Source organism: Columba livia, chromosome 1 (genome assembly GCF_036013475.1).
Source record: "Columba livia isolate bColLiv1 breed racing homer chromosome 1, bColLiv1.pat.W.v2, whole genome shotgun sequence".
Classification (NCBI taxonomy): domain Eukaryota; kingdom Metazoa; phylum Chordata; class Aves; order Columbiformes; family Columbidae; genus Columba; species Columba livia.
In genome coordinates this window covers 45,107-63,993 of record NC_088602.1, presented here as the reverse complement: position 1 = coordinate 63,993, position 18,887 = coordinate 45,107, and the positions used below count along the sequence as shown (strand labels likewise).

General features: G+C 73.0%; 3 protein-coding genes across 4 annotated transcripts; 1 reads left to right on the top strand and 2 right to left on the bottom strand.

Moving 5' to 3' along the window:
* Positions 1 to 950: 950 nt before the first annotated feature.
* CCKBR (cholecystokinin B receptor) lies at positions 951 to 4,888 on the bottom strand. Its single transcript, XM_065056641.1, is given in 6 exon segments — positions 951 to 1,141; positions 1,143 to 1,597; positions 2,371 to 2,498; positions 2,596 to 2,860; positions 2,932 to 3,183; positions 4,202 to 4,888. Coding segments are annotated over 6 exon segments (1,311 nt in total). The 5' UTR covers positions 4,359 to 4,888; the 3' UTR covers positions 951 to 1,087.
* A 462-nt stretch (positions 4,889 to 5,350) lies between these two features.
* CNGA4 (cyclic nucleotide gated channel subunit alpha 4) lies at positions 5,351 to 9,729 on the bottom strand. Its single transcript, XM_065049565.1, has 5 exons — positions 9,622 to 9,729; positions 8,626 to 9,038; positions 8,413 to 8,519; positions 6,905 to 7,900; positions 5,351 to 6,606 (listed from the first exon to the last, which is right to left on the bottom strand). The coding sequence occupies exons 1-5, from the start codon at positions 9,727 to 9,729 to the stop codon at positions 5,615 to 5,617; spliced, it is 2,616 nt and encodes an 871-aa protein (XP_064905637.1). The 3' UTR covers positions 5,351 to 5,614.
* A 206-nt stretch (positions 9,730 to 9,935) lies between these two features.
* On the top strand, positions 9,936 to 18,440 carry FHIP1B (FHF complex subunit HOOK interacting protein 1B). Of its 2 annotated transcripts, none has more exons than XM_065056786.1 (6): positions 9,936 to 10,052; positions 10,456 to 10,498; positions 13,903 to 14,157; positions 14,834 to 15,436; positions 17,430 to 17,540; positions 18,282 to 18,440. In XM_065056786.1, exons 3-5 carry the CDS (start codon positions 14,020 to 14,022, stop codon positions 17,505 to 17,507), a joined length of 819 nt encoding a protein of 272 aa, XP_064912858.1. In that variant the 5' UTR covers positions 9,936 to 10,052; positions 10,456 to 10,498; positions 13,903 to 14,019; the 3' UTR covers positions 17,508 to 17,540; positions 18,282 to 18,440. The 2 variants fall into 2 exon arrangements, with proteins under 2 accessions (XP_064912858.1, XP_064912806.1); XM_065056734.1 differs by having other exon boundaries at positions 14,834 to 15,438; positions 17,384 to 17,540.
* The last annotated feature ends 447 nt before the right edge of the window (positions 18,441 to 18,887 follow it).

The window sequence follows — 18,887 nt, the reverse complement described above, 5'->3', positions numbered from 1 at the left end:
CAGCTGCACCGGCTCATGTCCGGGGTCTGCGGTTGTGCAGTGGGGGGTCTGGCCCCTGTCACCCCGGCCCCCGTCAGCCCATCAGCCCGGTCTGCCCCACATCACCCGACCTCCGTCACCCTGTCACCCGGCTGTGCCCCCGTCACCCGGCTGTGCCCCCGTCACCCGGCTGTGCCCGCACCCGGGCGGGTGGGCAGCGCTGGACGCAGCGGCGCGGGTGGGCGAGGGCGAGTTTATTTTGGCCGGAGCCCGGGAGCGCGGTGGGAGACCCTGGGCTGGGGGCACCGCTACCCCCACCCCCCCAGGGTCGCTGGGGAGCCCGGCCCGCGGCCCCGCCCCCGCTGACCCTGTGTGGGGCGGGGGGCACCGTGGCTGCGGGGTCCCAGGGTGGGGACACCCCAGGGCACGGGGGTCCTGGAGCCTGGGGGTGCAGGGAGCTGTGCCAGGGCAGGGGGGCATGGGGGGCCGGAGCAGGGGACACGGGGGTGCCAGGACAGGGGGCACAGGTGGTACCGGGGCAGGGGACACGGGGGTGCCAGGGCAGGGGGACACGGGGGTGCCAGGGCAAGGTGGTACCAGGGCAGGGGGACACCGGCAGTGCCAGGGTAGGGGGGCACTGGCAGTACCAGGGCAGGGGGACACGGGGTGCCAGGACGAGGGGGCACAGGTGGTACCAGGGCAGGGGACATGGGCGTGCCAGGGCAGGGGGACACAGGTGGTACCAGGGCAGGGGGACACGGGGGTGCCAGGGCAGGGGGACACGGGGTGCCAGGACGAGGGGGCACAGGTGGTACCAGGGCAGGGGACATGGGCGTGCCAGGGCAGGGGGACACAGGTGGTACAAGGGCAGGGGGACACGGGGGTGCCAGGACAAGGGAGCACAGGTGATACAAGGGCAGGGGGACACGGGGGTGCCAGGACAAGGGAGCACAGGTGGTACAAGGGCAGGGGGACACGGGGGTGTCAGGGCAGGGGGACACAGGGGTGCCAGGACAAGGGAGCACAGGTGGTACAAGGGCAGGGGGACACGGGGGTGCCAGGGCAGGGGGTGCTCGGGGCCACAGGCGCGCGGGGGCCGTGCCGGGGCTCAGGGGGGCCCGAGGCTGCTGACGGTGGTGTAGCTGAACTTGGAGAGCGAGGCGGGTGGCGGCGGCCGCCTCGTCGTCGGGCGCGCGGCGCGGGCAGGCGCGGCGGCAGCCGGCGCAGGTGGCCAGGAAGGCCTTGCGGAAGCGGCGGTTCATGAAGCAGTAGATGAGCGGGTTGGCGCAGGCCGACGTGTAGGACAGGAGGTGGATGAAGGAGATGGGCGTCCCCGAGAGCGCCCGCTGCGCCGCGCGCGGGGCGAAGGCGCGCCACGTGTTGGCGGTGAAGATGGGCAGCCAGCACAGGAAGAACATGGCCACGATGACCACCAGCATGCGGATCACGCGCCGCTTGGCCACCAGCTTCGCCTCCGAGCTGTTGATGCGCGCGCGCTCCTGCTGCGCGCCCGCCGAGCCCAGCGCCCGCAGCTCCAGCGCGCCGCCCGGCCGCGACAGCTGCAGGTAGCACCCGTCCCCCTCGTCACACGCGGGCGCCGGGTCCCGGCCGCGCTGCGCTGTGGGGCGGAGGGGACACGGTCACGGCGATGGCACTGCGGGCACCCACAGCACCCTGAGGTCATGGTCACGGCTATGTCACCATGGGGACCCACATCACCCTGAGGCTGTGATCACGGCTGTGCCACCATGGGGACCCACGTCACCCTGAGGTCATGGTCACGGCTGTGCCACCATGGGGACCCACATCACCCTGAGTCTGTGATCACGGCTGTGCCACCACGGGGACCCACGTCACCCTGAGGTCATGGTCACGGTGGTGTCACCATGGGGACCTGTGTCACCCTGAGGCCGTGGTCACAGCTGTGTCACCATGGGGATCCACAGCGCCCTGAGGTCATGGTCACAGCTGTGTCACCATGTGGACCCATAGCACCCTGAGGCCATGGTTGTCATGGTGGTGTCACCATGGGGATCCACAGCGCCCTGTGGCCGTGGTCACGGCTGTGTCACCATGGGGACCCACACCACCCTGAGACCATGGTTGTTATGATGGTATCACCATGGGGACCCACATCACCTGGAGGTCATGGTCATGGTGGTGTCACCATGGGGACCCATAGCACCTTGAGGTCATGGTCACGGTGCTGTCACCATGGGGACCCGCAGCACCCTGAGGTCATGGTTGTTATGGTGGTGTCACCATGGGGACCCACATCACCCTGAGGTCATGGATGTGTCACCATGGGGACCCGCAGCACCCTGAGGCTCTGCCCATGTGGGGCTCAGAGCAAAGCGTTGCCCCCCGCCCCGTGCCAGCCCGGCCCCTCACCTGCGCCGTCCCCCTTGATGTCCAGCTCGAAGCGGATCCCTCGGTAGAGCTCGCGGGAGATGAGCCCGTAAGCCACGATCATCACCACGCCCGGGATGAAGAAGAGGACGAGGAGCAGCAGGACGTACCTGGAGAACGAGGCGCCGTCGCTCGCCAGCCGCTCGCCGGCCCGGCTGCAGCGGCGGGGCGGTGGCCGCGCCGTGTCCCCCGCGTGCCGGGGCTCACCAGGCCTGCCGGACGTGCTCGCTGGGCCAGTCGTGGGTGCACTGGCTGACGGGCGGGCGGGCGCCGCGGGCGGGCACGGCGCGCGTGGTGCTGTACACGGCGTAGGGCAGCATGAGCAGCGCCGAGAAGAGCCAGGTGCCGGCGATGACCCGGCAGGCGTGCGAGCGCGTCTGCCACACGCGGGACTGCAGCGGGTTGCAGATGGCGCTGTACCGCTCGATGGCGATGGCCACCAGGCTGAACGTGGACACCGAGACGGAGACGCCTGCGGGCAGCGGGGGTCAGCGCCCGCGGCGCTACGGCACAGCCCGCCCCGGCGCCCGCCACCCCGCGTACCCATGAGGTAGGCCATGAGCTTGCAGATGGCCTCTCCGAAGATGAAGGTGCCCATGAGGTTGGGGACGAGCGTGAAGGGCATGCAGCACAGGGCCAGCATCAGGTCGCTGACGGCCAGGGACAGCAGGAAGGAGTTGGTGACGGTGCGCAGGCGGCGGTTCAGGAGCAGCACGGCCACCACCAGCGCGTTCCCGCAGACGCTCAGCACGAAGATCAGCGTGTACAGCAGGACGCGCACTGTCAGGTCCAGGTCTGCGGGCAGCAGGGCCGTGGCTGCCGTGCGGTACCCCGGCGGCACCCGGCACGGCGAGCAGCGGGGGCGAGCGCGGTGCCGGCACCTGCGCTCCGGCTGGCTCCCGCCGTGGCCGGTGGGCTCCGTGGGGAGCCGGGAGCCGGGCAGCCGTGGCCGCAGCGGTTGTGCGGGGGGATGCCCGTGTGCCCTGTGCTGGCTCTGCAGCCGCCGCTGCTTGGGCCGGGCTCCAGCGCCGGGACACCCCGAGCCGGTGGGTGGCAGCCGCGGTGCCGCCCGTGTCTTGCCCGTCCCCAGCGCCACGCGGGACGGGTCTGCCCGTGGCCACCCTGGGCCTCTGGCAGCGCAGCGGGGTCCCACACCGAACCCCCGCTGCCCGGCTCGGGGGACGTGAGCGGGGCTGCTCATCCCCGGGAGCGGAACGGCAGCCGGTGCCGGCGCGGGGGGGCGGGTTGGGGTCCTGGTGGGGGTGCAGGGCGGTGGGTGCACCCCGTGGGCCCCCTGCCAGGGTCCCCTTCACCTTCCCGCTGCCCCCGGCTGAGCGTCGCCCGGAGCCCGGGCAGCCCCGCCGAGCTGCCCCGGGAGTCGGTACCGGGAGCGCCGGGCAGCGCCCGTCCCGCCGAGCCCCCAGCCGGGGGCGCATCCCGACCGGGACCGGGACCGGGACCGGAGCTGGGGGAGCGGCTGGCGGGGCGGGCCCGGTGCGGCGGCTGCCGGGGGCTGCACCGGGGATGCAGACAGGGAGCACCGGGGTGCAGAGTGGGATGAACCGGGGCGATGGGGCGCACGGCGGGGCGTGCGCCGGGATGGACCGGGCAGGGGACGACGGGCACCGGGCTGCACCGAACAGGCAGATGCACCGGGAGGAACAGCGGCGTGCACCGGGAGGCACCGGGATGCACCGGGAAGCACCGGGATGTGCGGCGGGACCCACCGGGCTGGGTGGGCGGACGGGGGCACGGAGGCGCAGGGCGGGATGGGGGCTCTCTCCCGTCCCCTCCTGTCCCGAGTCGGTCTCACCTTTGGGGGCCGGGGGCCCGCGGAGGCCCCTGCGGAGCAGGTCGCAGGCGGAGCCGTTCCCGGCGGAGCCGTTCCCGGGGCCGGTGGCGGAGCCGGAGCCGTTCCCGGGCCGGCAGAGCAGCTCCTGCAGCGACTCGTTGAGGCGCCGCGGGTCCATGGCGCCCTCAGAGCCGCCCCGCGCCCATCGCGCCGGCACCGGGAGGGAGGACGCTCCGCTCCGCTCCGCTCCGGAGCCGCCGGGAGAGTGAGCGGGGGCGGCGCCGGGCGCGGGGCGGGCCGGAGGCGGGGGGCGGCAGCGGGAGCGGGGGGAGCCCGGGGGCGGCGGCGGCCCCAGGGAGCGCGGGGACGCCGGGGAGTTGGCGGGGGGACGCGGCGGGAGCGGGAGGTGCGGGGCGGGGTTGGGCAGAGGACAGGGGACAGCGGAGCGGCGGCGCCCTGGGACGGGGGGCTCGGGGGTCTCGCACGGTGGTCGCCTGGACCGCTCGCACGGCGCCCTCTGGAGCGCTCCTGGGGCACCGGGAGGCGGCGGCCGTGGTCACCGTGGTGGCTGTCACCGTGGTGGCTGTCACCGGCGGCGCGCACCGTGGTGGTTGTTAGCGGCGGTGGTCGCCGTGGTGGTTGTCACCGGGTGGTGGTCGCCGTGGTGGTGTCACCACCGGCGGTCACCGGGCGGCGGTGCCGGCGCCCTGCCCGCTGCCCCTGTGTGTGCCCGCGGGGCGGGGGGACCCGAGCTGCCCCGACCCCAGCCCCGGTCCCCGCTCGCCCCCACCCCGGACCGCCCCGTTCCGGGTCCTCGCTCGGCTGCCGCCGCCGCCGCCGCTTTTCCGGGAGCCCCCGGCCACCCCGCACCGGCACCCGCCCCTGTTACCCGCACCCTGCCCGGGTCCTGCCCGCATCTTTCTCCTTCTCCTTCTCCTTCTCCTTCTCCTTCTCCTTCTCCTTCTCCTTCTCCTTCTCCTTCTCTTTCTCCTTCTCCAGTTCCTACCCTACCCCATTTCTGTTCCTATCCTCATTCCCATCCCCATCCCAGTCCTATCCCAGTCGCTGTCACTGTCCCTGTCCTTATGCCTGTTCCTAGCCCTGTCCTGCCTTGTCGCTGTCCCTGTCCTGTTTCTATCCTGCCCCTACCCCTTCCCCGTCCCCATCCTGATCCCGATTGCTATACCTGTCCCTGTTCCCATCCCGATCCCCGTCCCTGTCCCTGCCCCGTCCCTGTTCCCATTCCCGTCTCGTCTCGCCGCGGTTCCAGCGCTGTCCCGGTTCACGAACAACTCACCGTTACTTAGCAACAGTTATCAGTGTTACCTAGCGACAGTTGTCACGGTTACCTAGCAACAGTTGTCACGGCTACCTAGCAACGGTTGTCACGGCTACCCAGCAGCGGTTGTCGCTGCTGTCCCAGCCCCGAGTAACTCAGCGATGGGGGCCCGTCCTCCCCGTGCCCCGGCCCCCTGCGGGACCCTGAGCCCTGGGGGGACCCTGTGACCTCGGGGGACCCTGTACCCCACTGGGACCCTGAGCCCTGGGGGGACCCTGTGACCTCGGGGGACCTGGAAGCCCGGGGGGGCCCTGAGCCCTGGGGGGACCCTGTGCCCTAAAGGGACCCTGTACCCCGCTGGGGCCCCAAGCCCTGGGGGAACCCTGAGCCCTTAGGGAACCCTGAGCCCTGGGGGGACTCTGTGACCTGGGAAGAACCAGAACCCTGGGGGGACCCTGAGCCCCAGTGGGACCCTGCGCCCTCGGAGAACCCTGTGCCTTGTTGGGACCCTGCACCTCTTTAGGACCCTGTGACGTGGGAGGACCCTGCACCCCTTTGGGACCCTGTGACTTGGTGGGACCCTGAGCCCCACTGGGACCCTGTGACCTGGGAGGACCCTGAGCCCCACTGGGACCCTGTGACCTGGGAGGACCCTGAGCCCCACTAGGACCCTCCAACCCTGTGAGACCCTGTGCCCTGGTGGGAGTTGGTTCCCCAGCAGGACCCTGAGCCCCAGCAGGATGCCCCGGCGTGGCAGGACCTTGTCCCCCGGTAGGACCCTTTGTCCCGGCATGCCGCCGCCGCCGGAGCCGGCCCTCGAGGCGCTGGACGCGCAGCGCCAGTTTGAAGGCGCTGGACTCCAGCTGGGCCAGCAGCCGGGCCGCCCGGGTCTGCAGCCCCTCCAGCGCCATCTCCAGCGCCTGCACGCGGCGCTCGGCCTCCTCCTCGGCCGCCGCCGCCGCGGCCTCGGCGCGCACATCCAGCTTGCCCATGCGCAGCAGCAGCTCACGGCCCTTGGCCTCCAGTGCGGCCCGGGCGCTGGGGAACTCCACCAGCACCTCTGCCAGGTCCTCCTTGGACAGGCAAAACAGGTCGGAGTAGCCGATGCTCATGATGTTGGCCGTGCGCCGGTTCCCCGAGGTGTTCCCTGGGGATGGAGGGGCTGGGTGAGGCTGGGGATGGAGGGGCTGGGCGAGGCTGGGGATGGAGGGGCTGGGCGAGGCTGGGGATGGAGGGGCTGGGCGAGGCTGGGGATCCAGGGGCTGGGCGAGGCTGGGGGTGGAGGGGCTGGGCGAGGCTGGGGATCCAGGGGCTGGGTGAGGCTGAGGATCCAGGGGCTGGGCGAGGCTGGGGATGGAGGGGTTGGGCGAGGCTGGGGATCCAGGGGCTGGGCGAGGCTGGGGATCCAGGGGCTGCGCTGGGCTGCCATGGGCTAGGGGGCTCACCCTTGATGTTGATGAGGCTGATCTCCCCGAAGTAGAGCCCCTCGCCCAGGACGGCGAGCTGCGTGACGCCGTCCTCGGCCACCACGGCCAGGCGGCCCTCGCGGATGAAGTACATCTCGTGGCCCACGTCCCCGCGGCGGCACACGAACTCGCCGGGGCCGAAGACCTGCGGGCGCAGGCGCAGCACCAGCTGCCGCAGCACGCCGGGCTCCCAGCTCTGGAAGAGGCCGACGCGGCGCAGCGCCGGGAGGTGCACGCCGGCCGCCACCTCGGCCCGCAGCCCCCGCGACAGGTGCCGCAGCACCGCCCGCTCCGCCGGCAGCTTGCGCTGCGCCCGCAGGTGCTGGTGCCAGCGGGACACGCGCCGCGCCAGCCGCCCGCCCGCGCCCTGCGCCCGCAGGTAGCGCCGCACCGGCTCGGGGTCGGGGTAGAAGGCGGCGTCAGCCGCGTTCACGTTGGAGATGACGGAGCTGATGCTGCCCGTGATGGTGGCGAAGCCCAGCACGGCCAGGAGGAAGCCGGCGATGACGAAGAGGAACTCCTCCTCGCGCCGCGGCTCCGGCGTGTCGCCCACCGTGGCCAGGATGAGCGTGGAGAAGTAGAAGCTGTGCAGGTACTGGCGCAGCGGGCGGGCGAAGCCGGGGCGGCTGGCGTTGGGGCAGACCCAGGCGTCGGCGCCGAGCCCCAGCCGCGACGAGAGGGCGAAGTAGAGGCAGCCGTACCAGTGGATGGCGATGAAGACGTATAGCATCAGCTTGGCCACGCGGAAGGCGTTGGGGTGCGCCGTGCGCGTCTCCCGCCGGTCGAAGGCCTCGAAGAGGCGCGGTGCCCGCAGGCAGCGGTTGGCGCGCACCGCCGGCGCCGCCGTGCCCAGGCGCAGCCACAGCAGGTCGGTGGGCAGCACCGCAGCCACGTCCCAGGGGAAGGCTGAGGAGCGCAGGTAGCGGCGCCGGATGCGGCCGCGGTCCCGCACCAGGATGCCGTCCTCGACAAAGGCTGGGGGAGCGCGTCAGCACCCGCCCCGCGCCGCGGGGAGCCGGGGGGACAGCGCAGGGTGGGGACACGCCAACGTGGGGGTCCCAGCAAGAGGGGGCTCCAAGTGAGGGGGAGGTTGGTGGTGCAGGACGGGGGTGCCTGGGACAGGGCCTGGGTCTCCTGGAAGGGACCCTACGGGTGTCCCGTGGGGTGTCGCTGGGGATCCCCTGGGCTGCCCGTGGGGCTGGGGGAGGGGCTGGGCGGTGGGTGCTGGAACCCTGGCATGCCCACCCTGTGCCGGGCTGGCTGGTGGGTGACGGCTGTGCCGACACGGGTGTGTGTGTGTGTCTGTGTGTGTGTGTGTGTGTGTCTGTGTGTGTGTGTGTGCAGGCAGGGGGCCGGGCGGGGCCGGGGATGGGGTGGGGAGTGGCAGGTGTGGCAGGGGGTGGCAGGTGTGGCAGGGCGTGGCAGGGTGTGGCAGGGTGTGGCAGGGCGTGGCAGGTGTGGCAGGGCGTGTGGCGCGTGGCACTGACCGGTGTGCAGCCGCACGCCGATGTCCAGCAGGTAGATCCCGTCGCACGCGCAGTCCAGGCTCAGCCACAGCCGCGCGTGCTGCTCCTGCAGCGCGGGAAAGCAGGACCTGGCGGCGCGGGCGGCGTCACCGCGGCGGGGACGGTGCTGGGGACGGTGCCCGGGACGCCAGGACACCCCGTACCCCCCCAGGCCCCCTCGCCGCCCCCCGGCACCTGCAGACCAGGACGATGCAGTTGTAGAGCACAGGCAGCGCCACGATGCTGATCCACCAGTAGTACCAGTCTCCCGAGGGGTCCAGGGTCCAGTCCCGGGGGGCGCTGCGGGGACAGAGGGACCCCGGCGCTGTGACGCCGCCCGGCCCCGCGGCGCCGAGGGGGGTCCGCGCCCCGCGCTCCCCGCTCACCCCCGGGCGCTCCCGGTGCCGGGTGCGGCGGCGGCCCCGGTGGAGCCGCGTTCCCGGGGCCGAGCCCAGCGGCGGGACAGCGCGGAGCCGGCGCCGAGCATCGCGCAGCGGGAATGGCCGCCCGGCTCCGCCAGCGCCGGGCGCGTCCTGGCAACGCGGCGCTCCCCGGGGCGTCCCCGGCCCCCCGGGGCGGCGGAGCGGCGGCAGCCGCGGCTCCGGGCGCTGCGGGAGCCCCCGCGCCGGGTGCGGGCCCGATCCTGGCCGTGCTGCTGGGGGGGCACGTGTGGTCCCCCCGGAACACCCGGCGGCGGGGGAGTGTGCGGGGTCAGAGCCGGGGGCTCAGTGCCAGCGCCGGGCCGGGGGCTGCTGGGGGACCCCGGGGCACCCCCGGGGCGGCGCGGGGGGAGCCGGGTCCGCGGGGCAGGGACACGCACGGGCGCGGGTGCCTGGCGGGGGGCACTGCGGCCGTGGGGAGGTGGGAGCGGCGCCGGGGGCACCGGCGGGTGCCGGGGATGGGGCCCGGTGCAGGGCTCCCGGTGCCCGGTGCGGGTGGCACAGCAGGGTCACGCTGCCCCGTGCTGTCCGGTTGCCCGGGAGCAGGACAGAGCCCGGTCCCCGGTGGCCGGTTGCCGGTTGCCGGTGCGGGGCAGGGACCCGGACACCCGCTGACCTCCCTGGTGCCCGGGGGCAGGTACGTGCCTGATGGCCGGTGCCAGGCGGTGCCCTCTGCAAGTGGGGGTCACCCGGTTCAGGAGTACTCGGTACACGGGGTGCCCGATACACGGGGTGCTCGGTTCAGGAGTACCCGGTACACGGGGTATCCAGTACACGGGGTGCCCGGTACACAGGGTGCCCGGTTCAGGCGTACACGGTACACGGGGTGCCCGGTGCAGGGATTACCCGGTGCAGACATTACCCGGTGCAGGGGTCACCCGGTGCAGGGGTCACCCGGCACACGTGGTGCCCGGTGGGGGATGCGCGGTTCCCGCGCGGCCCCGCCAGCCCCGCTGTGCCCCAGGCCCCGCCCTGAGCCCCGCCCCATACGCAGCGCAGCCAATGAGCGCTCCGGTGTCCCGGCCCCGCCCAGTCCCCCTCTGTCGGCCCCGCCTACCGCGGCGGGGGGGCGGGGCCGCGGGCGCGGTGGGCGGGGCCGTGGGCGGGGCTTCCGCGGCCGGTGCGTCGGGCGGCGGCGGGAAGATGGCGGCGGGCGCGCGGGGCCCGCAGCGGGGGCGGCCGGTGAGCGGCGGCACGGGACGGGACGGGGCGGGACGGGACGGGCGGGGCGGGGCGGGCGGGGGCGGCGGGACGGGACGGGACGGGCTGGGCTGGGCTGGGCTCTCTCGGCGGGGCCGCTCGGCGGGGCCCGGCGGGCGCCGTTGCGCTGGGTGCCGTTGCGCTGGGTGCCGCGGGGCGCCCGGGCCGCCGCCTGCCCTTGGCCGAGCGGGGCTGCGCGGCCCCGGGTGTCCCCGCGGGGGGTCGGGCCGGGCGGTGTCCCGGGGGTGCCCGGGGGTGCCCGGGGCGCGGAGCGGCGGGGCCGGGCCTGGGCTGGGCCGCGCTGCCGGGGGGCGGCGGGCCGGGGGCGGCCCTGCCCGGGGTCGGTCCCGCGTCCGACGCCTCCTGTCCCCTCTGTCCCCTCCAGGTGCGGCGCTGATGGGACGGGACCCGCCGCGACCTTGACCCAGGTAGGCGGCTCCGCCCCGGGCAGCGCCTCGGGAGCGGCGTGCGGTGTCCCCAGCAGTGGGATGTGCCACCCTGGGGCGTCCCTGGACCCCGCACGGCTGCTGTGCCCGTCCTGTCGCTGACCCCCGGGGTACCCGGCGCTGGGACACCCGGGACTGGGACACCCGGGACTGGGACACCCGGGACTGGGACGCCCCGTGTTGGGACACCCGGTGCTGGGACACCCGGGACTGGGACACCCCGTGTTGGGACACCCGGGACTGGGGCACCCGGGACTGGGACACCCCGTGTTGGGACACCCGGGACTGGGACACCCGGTGCTGGGACACCCGGGACTGGGACACCCGGGACTGGGGCACCTGGGACTGGGACACCCGGGACTGGGACACCCGGGACTGGGACACCCGGGACTGGGACACCCGGGACTGGGGCACCCCGTGTTGGGACAGCTGGGACTGGGACACCCAGGACTGGGACGCCCCATGCTGGGGCACCCCGTGTTGGGACACCCAGGACTGGGACGCCCCATGCTGGGACACCCGGTGCTGGGACACCCGGGACTGGGACACCCGGTGCTGGGACACCCGGCGCTTGGCTCCCGCCCCGGCTCCAGGGGTTGGTTTGGGTGCCCGCCCGGTGCCGCGGGCACGGCTGTGAGCAGTGACACGGTTCCCTGCGGTGAGCAGGTGACCCTGCGCCGTGTCCCCAGCTCCGGGGTGCAGAGGACGGTCCAGTGACCACCGGGTGCAGAACGGGACCCCGGGAGCAGCTCCTGGGAGCCCCTTGTCCCCCTTGTCCCCCTTGTCCCCCTTGTCCCCTTGTCCCCCTGTGCCTGCGCGGGGCTGTGTCCCTGTCCCACGGGCCGGGGACGCCCGGCGCTGTGCCGGCAGCTCCCCGCGCTCCGCTCGGTCTCCGGTGTGCGGTGGGGGCCCAGGTGGGCGCTGTGTCCCCGGTGACCGTGCCCTGGCTGCGGTGGCACCCTGGCTGTCCCCGTGTCCCCACAGGGCGGCCTGGGGGCCGGTGCTGGCGGGTGAGGGCCGCGCTCCCGGTGCACGGCTGGGCTCGGGGCACCGTGCCGTGCACCGGCAGCTCTTGGCTGGCGCTGGGTCCCTCCGGGAGCTGCCGGGTCGGGAGGGAGCCGGTGCTGGCAGCTCCCGGCTCTCGGGGCTGTCTCGGTGGCATCCGGTGTCCCCGCGGCACACGGGTCCCACGCCAGCCCGGCCGTGGGGCTGCCGGCCCTCGCGCCTGTGTGTGGCGCCCAGCCGCCCTGCCCTTCGCCTTCGTGTCCTGCCTCGGTGACCGCGCTGCCCTGCCCGGCTCGTCCCCTTGCGCGGTCTGCGCGGGCTGGCCCGGCACGCCGGCCTTAGGCAGGGTCTAAGTTTAGAACCGCGGTCAGCCCTCGCCGCGCTGGAACAGGACACTGGCTGTGCCGCGGTATAAATGTCCCTGAGCCGCGGGAGGGTGCGCCCGTCCCTGCCGCCGGCGCCGCGTGCCCGGGGCTTCGTCCCCTGGTTACCGCGCAGCGGCACGGCTCCGGGTCCTGCCTGCCCCGCTCCGGCCGCGCCTGTGGCTTCGCCGTGACGGCCGCTCCGTTTTCCCCCGCCCGGGGCAGCTGCTGTGTCCCCGGTGCCGTGTCCCCGGCCGGCCCTGGCTGGCCCCGCGGGTGGCCTGCACCGGCTCCTGGCCGGGCCCCGGCGTGCACGTGCTGCCGGCGGGACCGCGGGGGAGGCCGGAGCCGTGCCCGGTGCGGGACGGGCCGCACACAGCGGCTGCTCCCGGACGTGTCCCCGGGGAGGGCCCCGTGCCTGCCCCGCCACGCCGGCGCGCTCCGGCATGCCTGCCGCGCTCGGCACGCGTGGCACCCGGCCCTGCTCCGGCTGTCCCTGCTCCGGCTGTCCCTGCTCCGCTGTCCCCGCTCCAGCTGTCCCCCCGGGCTGGTCCCCCGGGCTGTCTCCCCGGGCTGTCCCTGCTCCGCTGTCCCCCTGGGCTGTCCCCGCTCCGCTGTCCCCCCGGGCTGTCCCCGCTCCGCTGTCCCCGCTCCGCTGTCCCCGCGGCACACGCTGCCCGGGAGGTTATTTCTGGCAGGGTGGGCAGCTGGCTGGCGGGGGCTGTGGCGCGGGGGCTGCCGGTGCCGTCACCGCACACGCTGCCGAGGGGCCGCCGGGTCCCCGGGGGCTCTGGGCCGGGCGCCGTGGGGCTGCGCTGGCCCCCCCGGGCAGCGCGGTGCCGGGGCCCTATAAATATCCCTGGATTCGTGCCGCAGCGCCCGTGGGCGCCGGTGCTGCCGCAGCCCCGCGCTGGGCTGTCCCCCCATCCGCAGCCGGTGCTGCCGCTGTCCCCGTCCTGCGGTGCTGGGGCTGCCGGTGTCCCCATCCCCATGGCACCGGTGTCCCCATCCCCATGGCACCGGTGCTGCCGGTGTCCCCATCCTGTGGCCCTCGTGCCGGGTGAGCTTGTGGATTTGACACTGAGGATTTGGGTGGGAGGACCTGCAGCCTCCCCCGTGTCCCCACCCGTGTCCCTGGGGTCACCGCTGTGGCGGCGGCCGGTGCCTCCCCGGGGGGCTCGGTTCTGGTCCCCGTCCCTGCCCGGGCTGGCCCGGCCCGCTGGGTGTCCCAGCACGGCCCTGGTGTGGCCGCAGCTCGGTGTCCCCGCTGTCCCAGGTGTCCCTGCTGGGTGTCCCCACACCCCGGGCTGTGCCGGCTCCCGGGTGCAAAGTGCGGCGCTGGGTGCGGGGGCGGCGCCGGCAGCTGGAGCCGTGAGCTGTGCCACCCGGCAGCCCGTCCTTCCCGGCGCTGCCGCCGCCCCCACCGGCCCTGCCGCGGCCTGGGGCGCTGGGGGGCAGCTCTGGGCCCCTCACGCCAAGAAAGGCCTTGAGGTGCTGGAGCGAGTGGAGAGAAGGGAACGGAGCTGGTGAGGGGCTGGAGCACAAGTGTGATGGAGACTGAGGGAGCTGGGGGTTCAGCTGGAGAACAGGAGCTGAGGGGAGACCTTCTGATCTCTGAACTGCCTGAAAGGAGCTTGGAGCCAGGGGGGTCGGGCTCTGCTCCCCAGGAACAAGCGCCAGGAGCAGAGGAAACGGCCTCAAGTTGCCCAGGGGAGGCTGAGGTTGGATGTGGGAACAATTTCTTCCCCAAAGGGCTGTGGGGCATTGGAACAGGCTGCCCAGGGCAGTGCTGGAGTCACCAGCCCTGGAGGGCTGGACAGACGGACAGGAGGTTCTCAGGACGTGGGCAGTGCTGGGCGGGTTGTGGGTGGTCTCCATGATCTTGGGGGGCTTTTCCCACCGAGCGGCTCAGTGACGCGCTCCCCACCATGGGGAGCCGTGCCCAGCGTGGTGCGAGTGACCCCGGCGCTGTCCGGGTGCCCCAGGCCCCACGGTCGCTGAGCCACCGTGTCCCCGCAGCCCGGCCGAGGCAGCAGGATGGAGAGAGGGGCCGCGCGGCCCCCCCGGCGCCGCCAGCCCGCAGTGGGACCCGCCGCCCCCCGCGGGACACCGCGCCGCCCGTGACCGCGCGTCCCCATGGACAGGATGAGCTGGCTGAGCAAGCTGAACCCGCGGGGGGGCGGGCAGCGGGCCCCCCGCAGCGCCAGCCTGCAGAGCCCGGTCACCGCCGACCCCGAGACCTGCCTCATGGTGTTCAAGAACCACTGGGCACAGGTGAGGCGGCGGGCGCGGGGACGCCTGTGCGTGCGGGTGACCCTAAACCGCGGCGGGTGCATGGTTCACCCCGCCACCCCCTTCACCCCCCCCCTTCCCACTCCGGACAGGCCATCGGGAGGGACGGAGCGTCAGGGAGAAGGGAGTTGGGGAAATCAAAGGTGTTGTAGTAACGCTACCAGTAAAAATAGAGAAGATAATACAAAACACACCAAACCCATCTGGAAAGCCCCGGCAACTGCAGAGCCGGCACCCAGAGCCCCGGACTGGACTCTGAGCCAACCGGAGCTGGATTCGGTCTGTCACTGGCCTCGGTTCGCAGGGACCACTCGCAAGGTCCTCTCCTAATGTCCCCATAGGGAAAAGGGGCGAGACCCTGGTGGTCTCCCCCTGTTGTATGCAGTCCCACGAGTGGGGTGGGACGGGCAGTTGGCCAGGTTTCGGTCTCCTGTTTGTCGCTGCCCCTCTCGCGGGGTGTCCGTCCACCCTCCTCCCTGACCTCGCGTCCCGTGCTGCGGCTGCCCAAACACGGACCTGGCTTTCAGGAAAATGCGGCTAATAAGCAGGTTTTAGCTGACGGGCGAGTTCACCAAGAGACAAACGTGTGTGTGACGAAGCCGGGGAGCGTGGCCGGGCGCCCCGGCGCTCACCGCGGCGCTCACCGCGCGTCCCCCAGGTCCTGCGCATCCTGGAGCGCCGCGGCTGCAGCCCGGCCCCCGACGACCTGAGCGCCGTGCGCAACCACACCTACCAGATGCTGAACCTGCTGGCGCAGGACCGGCCGCGGGGGGAGGCGCCGCGGGGCCCCATCCTGGAGCTGGTGGCCGCCGAGGACGTGCTGGAGCGGCTGCTGGGCTGGCAGCTGCAGGGCGAGCCGAGCGAGGAGCGCAAGGTGGAGCAGCTCAAGCTCTACGAGATGCTCATCAGCCAGGCGCGGCAGCCGCTGCTCCGGCACCGCGCGGTGCTGACGCCGCTGCTGCGGCTGCTGGGCCTGTGCGCCGAGCCCGGCTCGGCCGCGCTGGACAACAGCCTGGTGCTGCTGCTCAGCCAGCTCTGCGCCTCCGTGGCGCAGGAGCCCGCCGTCCTGGAGCTGTTCTTCCACAGCCCCGCCGACCAGGGCCCCGCCAACCTCATCATCTTCTCCCTGCTCATCCCCTTCATCCACCACGAGGGCGTCCTGGGCCAGCAGGCGCGCGACGCGCTGCTGCTCATCATGGCCATGTCCGCCGGCAACCCGGCCGTGGCCAGGTCCATCACCGACAACTCCTACTTCTGCCCGGTACGGCGGGCAGCCGGGGGCCCGCGCCGCGTCCCCGTGTCCCCCCGGCGCGGCCGGGTCCCGCGGGTGCGACCGGGGGCAGGAGGAAGGCGGCGCGGGGGCTTGGCCGAGACACGGGCACAGAGCCCCCGGCTCTGAACGGGCCCGGGGGCGCCTTTCCCCTGGCACTGGTGGGGGGGCTGGGACGGGGGCTGCACGCACGGACGCTCCAGCGTCTGGGGGGCAGGAGCGGCACAGGGGGGCAGGGGACACGGGCGGGCAGTGAGGGGACATAGGGCGGTGAGGGGACACGGGTGGGTGTTGTGATGAGGGGACACGAGTGGGTGGTGAGGGGACACGAGTGGGTGGTGAGGGGACATGGGTGCTGTGATGAGGGGACATGGGTGCTGTGATGAGGGGACATGGGTGTTGTGATGAGGGGACACGGGTGTTGTGATGAGGGGACATGGGTGATGTGATGAGGGGACACGGGTGGATGGTGAGGGGACAGGGGTGTTGTGACAAGGGGACACGGGTGCTGTGATGAGGGGACACGGGTGCTGTGATGAGGGGACACGGGTGATGTGATGAGGGGACACGGGTGTTGTGATGAGGGGACATGGGTGTGATGAGGGGACATGGGTGTTGTGATGAGGGGACAGGGGTGTTGTGATGAGGGGACGTGGGTGATGTGATGAGGGGACATGGGTGCTGTGATGAGGGGACACGGGTGTTGTGATGAGGGGACAGGGGTGTTGTGATGAGGGGACGTGGGTGATGTGATGAGGGGACAGGGGTGTTGTGATGAGGGGACATGGGTGTGATGAGGGGACATGGGTGATGTGATGAGGGGACACGGGTGGATGGTGAGGGGACATGGGTGTTGTGACAAGGGGACACGGGTGTTGTGATGAGGGGACATGGGTGTTGTGACAAGGGGACACGGGTGTTGTGATGAGGGGACACGGGTGTTGTGATGAGGGGACATGGGTGATGTGACGAGGGGACATGGGTGTGATGAGGGGACACGGGTGCTGTGATGAGGGGACACGGGTGATGTGATGAGGGGACATGGGTGGTGTGACGTGGGGCCACGGGTGTGTGACGTGGGGACAGGGGTGTGTGACAAGGGGACAGGGGCGTATGATGTGGGGCCACGGGTGGTATGATGTGGGGACAGGGGTGTGTGACGCGGGGCTGCGGGTGTTGTGATGAGGGGACACGGGTGTGTGACGCGGGGACAGGGGTGTGTGATGCGGGGACACGGGTGGTGTGATGAGGGGCCAGGGGTGTGTGACGTGGGGACACGGGTGGTGTGACGTGGAGCCAGGGGCGTGTGACGCGGGGCCGCGGGTGGTGTGATGAGGGGACATGGGTGGGTGGTGAGGGGACACGGGTGGTGTGACGCGGGGCCAGGGGTGTGTGACGCGGGGCCAGGGGCGTGTGACGCGGGGCCAGGGGCGTGTGACGCAGGGGCCACGGGTGGTGTGACGCGGGGACACGGGTGGTGTGACGCGGGGCCCAGGGGTGTGTGACACGGGGACACGGGTGTGTGACGCGGGGCCAGGGGCGTGTGACGCGGGGCCACGGGTGGTGTGACGCGGGGACACGGGTGTGTGACGCGGGGCCAGGGGTGTGTGACACGGGGACACGGGTGTGTGGACGCGGGGGGACACGGGTGTGTGACGCGGGGCCAGGGGTGTGTGACACGGGACACGGGTGTGTGACGCGGGGACACGGGTGTGTGACGCGGGGACAGGGGCGTGTGACGCAGGGACACGGGTGTGTGACGCGGGGCCGGGGGCGTGTGACGCGGGGCCGTGGGTGGCGTGACGTGGGGACACGGGTGGTGTGATGCGGGGGCCGCGGGTCGTGTGACGCGGGGACACGGGTGGTGTGACGCGGGGCCGCGGGTGGTGTGACGCGGGGCCGCGGCGGCGGCGCGGGCGCTGAGTGCCGCCTGGCAGTCCTGGCCACGGGGCTGAGCGCGCTGTACTCGTCGCTGCCGCGCAAGCTGGAGGCGCGGGGGGACGACTGGCACTGCCTGCGCCGCGAGGACTGGATCGGCGTCTCCTCCCTCGTGCTCTCATGAACTCGCTGGAGTTCTGCAACGGCCGTCATACAGGTGCGGCCCTGACCCCCGTGACCCTGACCCCCGTGACCCTGACCCCCACAGCCCTGACCCCCCCATGACCCTGACCTCCCCATGACCCTGAAACCCCCGTGACCCTGACCCCCCCGTGACCCTGACCCCCCCCGTGAACCCTGACCCCCCCATGACCCTGACCTCCCCAATGACCCTGACCTCCCCCATGATCCCTGACCCCCCCCGTGACCCTGACTCCCCACAGCCCTGACCCCTGTGACCCTGACCCCCCTGTGACCATGACCCACCACAGCCCTGACCCCCCTGTGACCCTGACCCCCCCATGACCCTGACCCCCCCTGTGACCCTGATCCCCCTGTGACCCTGACCCCCCATGACCCTGACTCTCCTGCAACCCTGACCCCCTCACAGCCCTGACCCCCCCCATGACCCTGACCCTCCCCATGACCCCTGACCCCCCTGTGACCCTGACCTGCCCATGACCCTGATCCCCCTGTGACCCTGACCCCCCCCATGACCCTGCTCCCCTGCAACCCTGACCCCCTCACAGCCCTGACCTCCCCATGACCCTGACCCCCCTGTGACCCTGACCTGCCCATGACCCTGACCCCCCCCGACCCTGACCCCCCCATGACCTTGACCTCCCCATGACCCTGACCCCCCGTGACCCTGACCTCCCGTGACCCTGACCTCCCCGTGACCCTTACCCCCCGTGACCCTGACCCCCCCGTGACCCTGACCCCATGCCCGGCCCCGCAGGTCGCGCACCCCCTGGTGCAGAAGCAGCTGGGTCGACTACGTGCACAACGGGTTCCTGGTGCCGGTGATGGGGCCGGCGCTGCACAAGGTGAGGGACGTCCCCGCCGGGCTCCCGCTCCCGTTCCTGCTCCCTCCCGCTCCCTCCCTCCCCCTCCCGCTCCCTCTCCCGCTCCCTCCTCTCCACCGGCTCCCTCTCCCGCTCCCTCTCCGCTCCCTCTCCCGCTCCCTCCGCTCCCGCTCCCTCTCCCGCTCCCGCTCCCTCTCCGCTCCCTCTCCGCTCCCTCTCCCGCTCCGCTCCCTCTCCGCTCCCGCTCCCGCTCCCTCTCCCGCTCCCTCCTCCCGCTCCCGCTCCCTCTCCCGCTCCCTCTCCCTCTCCCGGCTCCCTCTCCCGCTCCCGCTCCCTCTCCCGCTCCCCGCTCCCTCTCCCGCTCCCTCCCACTCCCTCCCGCTCCCGCTCCCTGTCCCCCTCCCGCTCCCTCTTCCGCTCCCTCTCCCTCCCGCTCCCTCTCCCGCTCCCTCTCCCGCTCCGCTCCCTCCCACTCCTCACGCTCCCTCTCCCGCTCCCGCTCCTCTCCCGCTCCCTCTCCCGCTCCCGCTCCCTCTCCA

Bases quoted from the DNA above. Each gene is read 5' to 3' on its own strand.
- FHIP1B (XM_065056734.1), top strand. From the start codon at position 14,020: ATGGACAGGATGAGCTGGCTGAGCAAGCTGAACCCGCGGGGGGGCGGG. The intron at 14,158-14,833 runs GTGAGGCGGCGG...CGCGTCCCCCAG, and splicing joins TCAAGAACCACTGGGCACAG to GTCCTGCGCATCCTGGAGCG. The intron at 15,439-17,383 runs ACGGCGGGCAGC...CCGCCTGGCAGT, and splicing joins AACTCCTACTTCTGCCCGGT to CCTGGCCACGGGGCTGAGCG.
- CNGA4 (XM_065049565.1), bottom strand. From the start codon at position 9,729: ATGTCTGCACCGGGTAATCCCTGCACCGGGCACCCCGTGTACCGTGTA. The intron at 8,520-8,625 runs GTGCCGGGGGGC...CCGCGCCGCCAG, and splicing joins TGCATCGTCCTGGTCTGCAG to GTCCTGCTTTCCCGCGCTGC. The intron at 6,607-6,904 runs GTGAGCCCCCTA...CTCCATCCCCAG, and splicing joins CAGCCTCATCAACATCAAGG to GGAACACCTCGGGGAACCGG.